Raw genomic sequence first — 12,874 nt, 5'->3', positions numbered from 1 at the left:
CGAGACACGCCGAGATCGCGCCAGGCACCGGACTGGGGCGGCCGCTCACGGGCGCCAGCGCTCGCCCGCAGCTGCACAAGAGGCCGTATTATTGCAGCGGAACGGAGCAATCGGGACGTCCCGCACCACCCGCCGTTGGTGGCTGCGGATACCACTTTGCGTTCGCTGCAGATATCTGCAGGCAGATCGCTTGCAGACCGCTCAGACGATTTAAGAAGATGTAATTTCCGGACAAGGTAAGGCTGGTGAATACATATATCAGGGTTGATGTACATATCAGATGACGGTTGGGGTAAGCGCTACATGTGGTTTTCCTTGAAAAGCAGCGATAACACGTCAAACGAACTCTGTAACCCAAATACCATTGCGGATAGGCGAACCGGTGTTGCGTGTCAAATTAGGGGTCGAAACCCTTCAATTAATCAAAATGGACACGATCTGATAGAGCCCAAGGTTACGTGTGCTATCTACCTCACACACTTGCGAGTTCGGAATGTGGTGTCCGACATCACATAGTGTATTTATTCTGAAACACCCTACCAGTCGCTACCAGTTCCCATTACCCAGTATCAGTATCGGTATTTATCATCAGGCCATCCAACTGGTCAACGGTTTATCATGTTCTCGTGCCACAATGACGGAGGAAATGGCACGGAAGAGGTTGCAACCGCCCAAACACGCAAATATTGAACATAGACACCGACACCGATCAAGAGACGCCCACACCACGTGACGTCTCCGGTGATTTCTGAACGCCGCCATGAACCGTCGCACGATGCGTAGATCGGCTCGGGAAAGGGTACTTCAGTCGCTCACGGCTGGAGCTGCTGAGCCGCACGCCGCTAATATACTCCTGGACGGACGCCGGGAGTGTCGCTCAAACGCGGCACGAATCAAATCAATCCAATGGGCGTATGCTACAGTACACGAACCGAGCAGGTCAAAGTTCAGTACTCAACAAAACCGGCCGCCCGTCAGCCATAGTTTCCAACCCACTGATTGAGACGGAGAAGCAGGCCAGCCCAGTGCCAGTAGGGACTTCGCTAAGCCGCACGCAGTGAGGGGTCCCAGTCGGATGCCATTGCCCTATCAGACGCATCACTGTCAATATATCAGACGCACCACTGCCATGAAGCATTACTGGCATCACAAGCACAGCCAATCAAGAAAAATGGGGTGACAATTAGGGGTGATCTCTGATCTCTGATGTGATCAGAGGTCACACTGAAGTAACAACTCTGGACAGGTTTAAACTCACTGGTGTGTGTGCTGTGGAGCATGCCTAAATTTGCCCGCAGTTTCCGTTTTCGTCGGCAGTCATTAAGAGCTGGATAAATACAGTAAAAACATTAAAATTACAAATATGACATTTACCAAAGAAAAATGCAATCAGCGTAAAAGCAAAAGTCTTGTGCTTTGTGCATAAAACTTTAGCCATCATGATAGTACTGTGGTGAAGTAAATCCATTAAATGCTCTTGCAGTGATGTCTGTTGACAACCTGCATCACTTTTCTGCATTTAACGGCTTCCGACTGAGGTCAAACAAGACTCCACCAGACAACAGCCAGCTTTCGCTGCGCTAGCAATTCACGCCGTGCGAAGAACAGAACAGCTGCACAGGACCGACCACAGAACTAAAGCCGAGCCCCTGCCCGAGACCGGTCAGCCCTCACAGAACGCGCATACCGCAGGTCAGTCGGGTCGCGTGAGCACTCACCACGCGGTGCAGAGCCACCACAGAGATGGCCTCCGGGTCCACCATGCACCCGTCCAGCCGGGGCACCAGGTCCAGACCCAGCCGCCTGCGAAGGACACGCACGAAGTCAGCCGGGCCGGCGCACAAAAACCCGCCGAAAAACAAACACCGGTGAGTCTTCCTCACACGAGGGAAAGTGTGCCGCCAAAACAGAGCGATGGGCCACGGCGCAGACCGATGTCAGGGTGCCGGGTACTACCGCACTTCGAGAGAGATGTCATTCTCAGGTCAAGCTGGGCTCCGAGGCGGTTGTCACGTGGTTGAGGATGGAGCAGGGCAGGCCGATGAGGCACGGGGCGGATCATGACTGGGTAGTCCACAAAATGGGGCGGGACACGCGACACAATGGCGGCAGACCAAAGCGGGACAAAACAGGATGGGCCATAATCACAATGCAGATCATAGCGAGATAAGACGGGACAGGAAGTAACGGGGCAGACCATAGCAGGACAAGGCGAGGCAGGTAGCAACAGGGCAGACCATAGCAGGACAAGACGGGGCAGGTAGCAACACGGCAGATCATAGCAGGACAAGACGAGGCAGGTAGTAACAGGGCAGACCATAACGGGACAAGGCGAGGCAGGTAGTAACAGGGGAGACCATAGCAGGACAAGATGAGGCAGTTAGTAACGGGGCAGATCATAGCGGGACAAGACAGGGCAGGTAATAACAGGGCAGACCATGGCGAGACAGGACAGAGCATCTCGATACAGGACATGGCAAGACAAAACAATAAGGGCCAGTCTATCTGGGATTCCGTGTTTTCCTGGGACCAACTACAATAACCTGCTGGATCTGATCCTCTTTGTGCCAACAGCATGCTATTGGAAGCAGCCAATGACCCGAGAAGCATCTGACAGGTTTGGAATGTGCAGCCACAGGGATAATGAGTGCAGCACAATATGTCCTGGCGCTGCCCGAGATACGTGGTAACCCACGAGATGCGGCTGAGATGCGGTTATAGGGACTTAACCGCCTAACCGACAGGTAGGCACGATAACAGGACAAGCGTGTTAAATATGCTACGCATTCAGAATTGGAGGTCAGAATCGTGGGGAGTCGAGGTACTTAAAGGCACGCCGGTAGGCCTAATGCACTAGCGCATGCTGCCGTGACCAACGTCCTCAAGGTGTACATTAGCCCCAGGGAGAAATCCCAAGTCGTCTTTTCAGATAATCTCACATGCAAGGCATTGATGTTTATACCTAGATCGAAGCTTAATGCATATATCTAGTCAATCTCAAGTTCACACCACCTCACGTAAAAATACCGACAGTCGGAAGACTCACAACTCAAACTTGGCATTTGTTGGCGTAATCCGAACCCTGTCATCTTCATTAAGTTGTTGATGGAACTTGTTTCTCGAGCGCTGGACACATTAAGGCGAATTTGGAGAATGCAGCCCATGCACTGTGTATACCATTTCCAGGCAGGCAGGCACAGCAAACTGTTGGAGGACGTAAAGCATTCAGGAGTGGTACTCCATGGCGGGAATCCTTTCGGACGATTTTCGTTTAAAGGTTATTAAGCAATCCTTTTCAAAGGGTGCGAATGCAATTCAAAAACCTTCATGGTCAATATGGTTATAGACCGGTTGTTATACAGTTAGCACATGTTTCGTATCGTAGGAAAAGGTTTGTTAAGTAAAAGCTAATCCGCATATTTATATTTGAAATTTGTAGATTACTGGCAACTGTGCATTCATTTCACTGATGCAGCAGCGGAAACGACCAAAAGATGAACTAATGCTCATGACAAACACATGGCGGGAAGTGGATATACGCCTACAAGAAATACCTTAATGAATTCATATTTACGCATCGCTGTCTCAAACTGGAATTCGTTGCCTCCGTCCTCAGTTGCATGATCATTTTTTTGTTAGAGCTACCACGTAGGTACAGACACATCGATCTTCTGAACGCCATGTCACAGACCATGCCACCCGGCCGCGATAACTACATCAGTCATTTATCACGTCCATCATGAGCGTTGTGCCGCGCAGCCCATTCATCTCAATATGGAAGGCAATCGACGCAACGCTCAGCTTAACATCACTTGCATTATAAAACGCTAACACGACGCGTTGTTATTGACTGAAATGCAATAAAGTACGAAAGAATTACGCGCATTCCCACATGAATCACGTCTCCAACCAACCGTTCACAGCGCGTGTTCCGCAGCCTGCGCTTTAGCCGACATGTACGGTCGCTACACGATGAGTGGCCACGGCGGGGGGGGGGGGTTGAGGGTGGGGAGGGTGTCCTCTCCGCCACCGCAGCGGAAGCTCAGGACACAAAAACGGACAGCTGGCCGGTGCCGCTGCTCTCCGTCAAACCGTCCCGCCTCGGGAGGGTCGCACTTCCTGCCCCCAGGCCGCGGCCTCCGCCGTGCCAGCACTTCTTGCGCGGCTTCCGGCCAGCTGATGCTTTTTCTCGCTTCCCGAAAACGTGTACCATGTCGGGAAGAGACACAAACCTGATTTGTGCGTCTCAATCGCAAACCCGGCGTGTGTTTTGTTAGGGTTTTTACGTGGTATAATTGAGTGGCTTGCATCTAGCAAGTTGCTTGGACATGAATGAGCTCGTCATTCGGGTAAGTGCCTTTGCAAGCTTGTTTGTTTCCTTTACCATCCCTAGTGAAAATCTGCAATAATTGTCAGCCGTAAATGCACTCGCCCGGGGCACCAAGGGCACCAAGGGCACCAAGGGCACCAATGGCACCAGGCACCGTTGTCATGACAGAGGCACGTCACAATCTCCAATGATAAACATTGACTTGCATGTCGCTTTTAAACATTATTTGAATTGATGTAAGCCGAAACCACGCCTCGCCTCACCCCGCGGCGTGTGTGGCACACAAACGACGCCTCGCCTCACCCCGCAGTGTGTGGCGCACAAACGAAGCCTCGCCTCACCCCGCGGCGTGTGTGGCACTCAAACCACGCCTCGCCTCACCCCGCGGCGTGTGTGGCACACAAACCACGCCTCGCCTCACCCCGCGGCGTGTGTGGCACACAAACCACGCCTCGCCTCACCCCGCGACGTGTGTGGCGCACAAACCACGCCTCGCCTCACCCCGCGACGTGTGTGGCACACAAACCACGCCTCGCCTCACCCCGCAGTGTGTGGCGCACAAACCACGCCTCGCCTCACCCCGCGGCGTGTGTGGCACACGAACGATGTAATAACGGCAAGCACTGTCGTTCTCTGTTGAATCGCCACTTCAAGTCAATACAGGTTATATGAATTTAGTACAATACATTTCTGGATGACCACGCTTCACGAAACGCGGGAAAGAGGAACACGTATCACGGGGGACCACTTATATCTATGACATGAGACCCCTATCTAAAATTCCCAGACATAAAACCAATTACGCTAACAGCTTGCTGCTTGCCTGGGTTTGAAAGTTCACGCGCTTCTTACTTTGTTGTTATTCCGGGTTTCATTTCCTGAACCTGAGGTACCGTGCATATGCAAAGTGTAAAACGTTAACATAAAACTGAGGCACGAATAACAGACCCTGGGTCCAGCCAAGCGACAGAAATATTCGCACGAGCCTGAAAAGATTTCTACAGACCATAAATAAATAAATGCGCTTACGACCTACTTCATCGCCACAAAAGTCTCCTGCTTTGGTTGCTGCCGACGGCCATCTTTCCTATTTCCGCTTTGATCTCGTTCGCTACGCACATTCAGATCTGAGTAGGTTGCTTGGCGTTCGCAAATATTTCAAATGTTTTTTTTTTCTCTTGACTTCTTAGTTTTGTATTGGATGCGCATGTTGCGGCATACTCCCCTGAGTTATTGGCATCTTCCGCTTACTGAGCTACTGGTATCCTCCGCTTACTGAGCTATCTCTTCCTGTTGTGATAACTTTCCAAGGTGGGACACAAATGCCAGCTGGTGGTACTTGTACGAGATGATTACTATGTAGTGGCACATGCGTTATTGCAGCATTTTAGTCCAGAGCGTTGCGGCCGAACGCAACGAACAAAAGTTGCAGCATTTCAGATGCTCACAAGCTCATGGAGTTAAAAGCTGCTTTTAGGATCAAAATCTGCTACCCGTTACAGCAAACATAACGCCACAAAAGCTCGTGGTATAAGGGAACCCAAGAAACCTAAATCACACACATCACCACTTACATGCAAGAGCATACATATCCATTACCATAAGATCAAAATCTGAGTCCCACTATACTTCGAACACCTATCCAGGTCGCTACATTGGGGCTTCCTGCACAACATCTACCTGGTAGCGGGACGCCCACCACACCATCCGGAGAGGCACTTCGTCGGAAGTCGTCCGCCGCGCCACCGACCCGTCCCACCATTAGCGAACGCTCCCAGAGGAGCCCGTCGAAGGGAACGACGACGCGTCGTTACGACATTGCCGTCCAGCGACGCCGGTGGGACGGTCGGTCCCTGGGCGCCCGTTGGCGTGGTGTCACAGTCAGCGGAACGAGACGTGACGGACGGCGCGCTGGCCCGTGAGCTCCTGGGCTCAGAGCGTGATGGACAACGGCTCGCCGCCGCTCCCAGAAGGGCTCCGCCCGTTGGTGGGAAGGCTCCACCCACTGGCGTGAGTGGCCGCGGGCGGCCAGCGGCGGCGCGGCGCGCTGCCTGGCTGCTCCGGAGGCTCGCTTCAGAACCGATACAGTCTTGTCGCGGGTCGAGGCTTGGGAGATCATGGCCGCTGTTTCTCAGCTCACCATGTCAAACGCGTGGGACGGGCATCCTTAAGAAGCCTTCCTTGCACACTATTCCGCCCCGAAGTCAGCATTCACCTGGTCAAAACCGTACTCTGCCGGAGCCGACATAGGTGTGTAGCCCTCCCCGCCCGGCGAGCGGAGCAGGCCAGACAGCTCGCTCATCTCCTGCTCCCCGTGCCGCCCGCGTCCGGACTCGGGACAAGGCCTGCCTCTGTCGGCGCGAGCCGCGCACGCCTCTGTCGCCACATCTTCCAGCCATCTGCGCGACAGGGCCGGCCCGGCTCGGCCGGAAGCGGAGCCCCGCGCACGGTGAGCGTCGGGCTCCACTGCCGAACGCGGGATCCCGTCTCTAGGACGGATTGGAGATGGAGGGCACGTGGATGAATAGGGATCCGGTGGAAGGACAGGAGAGGCTGTATGAGGTGAAGAATGCCTTCCTGGTGTTTTGTTTTGGTGTGGTGTTGTTTGAACGTGTTTTCCGTCTCGAGGTGTGAGCCTGATACAGCTCCAGAGGAACATATTCGGACTCTATGTCAGAACGCTTGGGATCGATTTTCATTCTGCCTCGCGCAGCACAAAACGGAAGTCGACCACGATTTGACTCGGTGACACATTGCTTGATTTCGGAATGCATTATTTTAAAGCCGATTCTAGCAACAAGAGTTTAGGATGTTCTCTAAAGTGTCTCACTGAATCAAATAAATGCCTGAATAGAGTATACATTTAATGTCGAAACATCAGCCAAAGAAATATTCTATTTTTTGCGCGCATGAGTGATGTGAAAATAATATCATTGGTCAATCCATAATTAAGACAAACATGGTAAGCTCACTTATGACTTTGGCGCGCATGTATTGCTTGAAGGGAGCGGACCCACTTTAACTCGAATTACTCTAAATGATTTCATTGGTGACCCTGACTGAACCGCCAACACAAGAATGGAAAAACCTGCACTGGTATGTCCAGTGCACCGGATTGGAGAGTCGAAGAAGAGCATCTTCAGGAAAACTGTACTGACCACTAAATAATGCTTCATGTTAATGGCATGCACACACTCTCTCCGTCCTTAGCAATATCACAGTATCACCTGGAATACCACACACGCATTCATAACTGTGCGTTATAACGTATGCGTTGCACAGAAATACGCATGATTTATGCTGCGTCACGTGATTGCTGGTTCAGTGCGTGATCTATGATTAAATGATTCAAAGTCAACGGCGTGTATAGCATGTCAACGTCGATCACGCATGGGTTGCAATACAAGAACATGGGTACTGACATGTGGGAGCATGCCTTGGAAGGCAAAGAACGGCGAGATTCGAAAGAAGTCATCGACCCGCTCGGTAGCATCTTAACAGCCGCCATAAATGCCAAGAGCATTTTACCGCAGTGCATTCTAATTGTTTTATGGCCAGAAACGCCGACGCGGAAGCACTTACTGAAACTAATGCGGCCAACCATTGCTGTGAAGCTGGACACGAATCCATGACCCGTGGCTAGATCTCGATAACCGCAGTCTCCTTGTAAGCGGGGCAACCACGCAGTATACCGCAGCACCGTTCAGCAGCACAGGGTTCCATGGGCAGGGCTCCGCGGGTGGGGCCATCACGCGCCTCAGCCTAAGCGTGAGATCGGCGTGACAGATTACGATGCTGATGATCACGGCGGTTACGCTGTCGTGGACTAATTGAGGGAGCTCCGAAGCGGGTGCAGTTATACTGAGTGGACCCACCGCGCGAACACTCCCTTATGGCTCTCTTTCAGCTGACTGCCATGAGGCCAGTGGCCTGACGGCTGCTGCCATCGGAGCCGGACGATCCGATGCCAGTCGCCGGTACCTGAAGGGTAGCTTTGGGCGTCTGGAAGCATGAAATCAGCATATATGCGTGTTTGATCCATTGGTGGCATCGAAACCCATGTATATCATGAGACCCATGAAATCATAGCACATGTATGGTTCAACTCAGCAAACGTTTGATTTTGTTCAGCAATGCACAGTGTTTCTGAGGCATACGTCGCCCAGAAAACACAGCAAACGGACTGAGCTAAGAGCGCTCTTCCCACTTTCCCTGCCCTCTTTCTGTCCCCTGCACTCACACCATTGCTCTCCATCTGCCTGGCGCCACCCCTGCTTCGACAGGTGTCGTGACTGACTGAGGAGGCGTGCAGGCGGAGGCACTCAGCAATCCAGGTGCGCAGCCATTGCTGGACTCTGCTGCACCGTCGCTGTGACGTGAGCACCCGCCCACCCATTCCAAGGTGTGATGTCAGCGCTGGGTGGGGCCGGTTGGAGCGTGTTCATTGGAGGAAAGTCGGAAGACGGTCGTGGAAAGAGCCGCAACAACAACAGAACAACAGGAACAGAAGAACAGAGAACATGATAACGGACACGGAACAGGACAACAGGGAGCAGGTCCGCGGTGTCGGGACGTGACCGACGGAACAAGAGAGCAGAGAAGAACTAAACAGGAGCAGAAGCGGAAAAGGATCGGAAATGGGAGAGGGGAACAAAACGGGAGAGCAGTAAGTGGAACTGAACAGGAACAGGAGTAGAAACAGAACGGAAGCAGGAGAGAAGAACAGACAGGAGAGCAGAGGGTGGAACGAAACAGGAGCAGGAGTAGGAACGGATCGGAAACAGGAGAGGAGAACGGAGTGGGAGAACAAAGAGCAGAGCCGCGGTGTCGGGTCGTGACCAAAACCTTTAGGCGCAGTGGTGACGTGTGCTTGTATAATGGAAAAAACGAGGCATTGTTTATCCGGATATCAGTGCAGGCACCTCCAGTCTGCATCTATACCTGCTTGTCGACACCCTGTCACCAGCCGAAGGGATTACGGCTCAAGTTACAAAGTATGGGTGGTGCTTTGTATCTGTTTGGGAAGGTTTTGCCACAAAAGTTGTTTCACGGCTTGATGTGGGGTTCAAACCACCTTGACATTATAAAATAAACAACAGCAAAAGTCAAGGCATTTTCTCACATGCTTGCACGTAATTCGCATTCATGTTAGTAAACTGCGAACTTGAGAGCATCCATGTGCCTATTTCACTTTGCCAGCGCTGGTACATAATTGCGTACATCTGCGTGCATGCATATTCTAAAAGTCAATCTGCACTGCCATCTGCAGCGAGTGCTTCTTGACGCATGATTAGTCATGTCGCACCACGCCTGAACCGCCCATTCGGCGACAGCCGCGAGCTGGCAGCAAACCAAACAGGACGTGAGTAGCTGTGTCGGAACCCAAGCAGCATGACTGATGCTCCACCCGCCTCCGATGCTATGTGACGAATTGAGACGCCTTTCCACCGGTGAACACTACGGCCAGCTTCGTTTCACCAGCGCCAAACACCAGCGATCGAGACCGCCGTGGTGGGCGTGGCGACTAATTTGTGACTCGTTTCTTCGAGCCACCGAATGAATGGTGAGGCGGAGGTCAACAGCTGACAACAACAGCAACGTCAAACAACAGTGGGTGGGACGGTGCAGGGGGTATAGCTCAGCGTGTATTTGGTTCTACCACTGAAGAACGCACAATAACCACTGGCGTCATTTACGTTCCGATCTCGCTGCTCAGCTGCAGGGGTGGACCTGACCACGACCAACAGTGAGCTGTGACCCTCCTTGTCACTGCGACGCGGCCGTTTCACCCGCGTGCTGGGATTTGCACCGTCCAAATGGAACGAGAGCTCACGCCGCTGCGAACTCCTACTGCCAGCCATCTCATACAATGCGGTGAGTGGATATTACATACCAAGTGCCGGACACCGAACGCCCTGATTCAGTCTCTGTGGAGGGCGCTGCTCAGCCTTACTGGGCTCTTGTCAGCCCACTCATCGGCTGCGGCAGCCCAACAGACGCCCGCAGAAGCATGCGATGGCATGCCAGGCCCGGCAAAGGCCGTCTGGCAGAGGCATAGGTATAGCTGCCGCATGGTTGGCTGAAAGCATGGGTGCGCTGGGATCTGGCGCTGACTGGACTGCGGCCCGGATTTCTGGCGCGACACTCGGAATGGTGGAGCATTAGTCAGACGTAAGGTGTCCCGATGAGACACTGGCCTATTCCCGCCAGCTCGCCCGGGAAATGTGTTCACCTTATCACGCACCTGGCAGTGCTCGTGCCGTGCCAACGCATCCCCTGCCGTGTGACGGGGACATCCGCAGATGCCCTACACTCGAACACCTTCATCCATGCCGTGGACGAGCCATTCAGAAGCCCAGCTAGGTCTGCGCCGCGAGATCGCTTATACACGGGACGCGGCGGTGTCCATCCGCTGACCCAGGGCCTCAGCCAGCCCCTCCGCTTCCCGGGCCTTTCAGCCCGACGGCAGCCGTGGCGGCGGGCCGCCTCGTCCATCACAGGCGCCGGCGCGGCCCCTCCCCGATCAAGGGAGCGATAGCGCGGCGCCCGAGCGACGGCGGGAGCGGCCGAGGCGGCGGTCCGCTCGCGGCGGAAGTCAAGACGCGATGAGCTGTTCCGCGGAGAGGCGGCTGGCCAGCAGGCGCGGCCCCTCGCAGCACTGTCGCGCCGACGGGGCGGGCTAACAACAGCTGACAGATTATCTCGTGATGGTCGGCTCCACCTGTCAGGCAGTTCATCAGCAGCAGCTGCCTGGAGCGGAGCGTGACCCCGGCGCCGTACGAGGGTCGCCGCGAAGATGAAGACGCCGGCCGTCTTCACGGTCTTGCGATCCGGTACGGAGGCGTGACATTCCGAGTCGTGCGCGCCCGGGTGTGACGCGGCAGAACGTGCGCACGAGCTTCGGCGGCCAGCTGCTGGCCTTGGTGTCCGCGGGCGACGGGAAGCCACAGCAGGTGCGTGAAGACCATCCAGCACGCCGGAGTGCATCGTGATAGCTATATCAGCTGCGTAAAATTTCTTCGCAAGTGGGAACATAACGCAGTCTGGGGCACAGCTTCGGGGATTGGACTGCTCCAAAAGGACGTTGAACATTGTTACACCTGATATGTGTGCGATATTTCTGCCAGCTGTTGGCACCTAATGCAGCGTTATCTCTGAAATTGTTTTGGCCTCAAAATGGGTCCTATTTGAAGTGAATATTACACACTGGGGCTGCCCTCGATGGTGGCGTTTAGGCCACAGCGTACCAACCGATGCAGCCGGAAAAAAACAGGTAGAAGGGGCAGTAATTTGATTGAGCTACCTAAAGGCCGTTTCGGAACATGACTTTTTTCCTAAAAGCTCTTTTTCTTTTCTCGTCCTAAAAATAAAAACGCAATTTTTCGGGGGTACGCCGATTATTTTTCAAGCTCACTGATATTACGCTATTCCATCTATCAGCTTGACATACCGGATTCGGCACAGTTTTAATTGCCTTTGCAGGACATGCGTCCGCTTATGCGTAACATTAAGTCTGGACATGGATGTTGCTAAGCAAAGATACCTATGATCCCCATGACCTCATTTCTCACGTTCCGAAAATTTAATCTCTGCCGGCGGTGTGCCATTATCAGAGAGCAGCGACGTCCGGCAGCGGCCGTCGTCCCGTTGCATGGCCACCCGTCTGACCCTCCCTCACCCCGCCAGAGCTCTGCAGGAGCGGACCGCCGCTCGGAGGGTGGGGTGCCAGAGGAAGGCACGGCGGAGCGCGGCAGGCGGCGCCGTGGCCGCGGCTGGCACGCGCCGTCCCCGCCCCGCCCCGCCCCCGCGGCCGCGACTTGTGCAACGCCGCTCGGACGCTGACTCCGTCGTCGGCGGCCGCGCCAGATGGCCGGCCTGCGGCGGCCGCACGCCCGGCACTGAGTGGAGATCGAGGGGCCGGGCGGGACGGAGGGGAGGTCGGATGTACGGAGAAGGGACACGGGCTCTCGTCAGATGCCCCGCCAGCAGCGGGAGCACGTCCGAGAGTGCGACGGAGTGCGCCACAAAGAAACGGCGCCGGTCCGGGTCATCCAAGAATCATGACGCAGACAGCCGTGTCTCTACAAGGACCCAACACCGCCTTATCACAACCTCAACTCTCATTGTGTTCATAATTTGTTTGTACAAATCACAATTGGTCCTCTCCATCACACTCTCCACCCCCTCACGTCAACTAGCGATGGCAATGAGTTGTTATAGGAGTGTGCATGCCCTAATGTATGCCCCTTTTATTCGGCCACTCACTCCGAGTTCCCATGTGCATTGTATGTTAGTCGTCATTTGTTGATATTACCATTTATTCATCTTTCTGTCATTCGTGACTAAGAACAACTTTCCTAGCTAAATTAGCATGCAAAAAACAAATGATTAGTTATGTTTTTGAGGCATGGAAACTGGTCTTGCCGGTGATAGCGTCACTCTTTGTGTTTTCGGTGCCAAAACACAAATAAAAGCCTTCGAAAGTCCCCTTCAATGTAGTCTGCAAGAGCCAAGGTTAACCGATTCACAAAGAGAGCACATCCT

At 53.7% G+C, this 12,874-nt stretch overlaps 1 protein-coding gene across 1 annotated transcript in view; it reads right to left on the bottom strand.

Annotated features, from left to right (window-relative positions):
• LOC119098798 (dedicator of cytokinesis protein 3) overlaps nt 1-12,874 on the bottom strand; it is a 59,694-nt gene that overhangs the window by 24,555 nt on the left and 22,265 nt on the right. Inside the window, exon 5 of the mRNA XM_037221840.1 lies at nt 1,719-1,803. Within this exon, the coding sequence (XP_037077735.1) occupies nt 1,719-1,803 (85 nt within the window). The remainder of the gene's footprint in view (nt 1-1,718; nt 1,804-12,874) is intronic.

This window comes from Pollicipes pollicipes, unplaced genomic scaffold (assembly GCF_011947565.3).
Source record: "Pollicipes pollicipes isolate AB1234 unplaced genomic scaffold, Ppol_2.1 Scaffold_4740;HRSCAF=5597_pilon_pilon_pilon, whole genome shotgun sequence".
Taxonomy (NCBI): Eukaryota; Metazoa; Arthropoda; class Thecostraca; order Pollicipedomorpha; family Pollicipedidae; genus Pollicipes; species Pollicipes pollicipes.
Note: the sequence above shows the minus strand (reverse complement) of the source record. Positions and strands in the feature narration are given on the sequence as shown.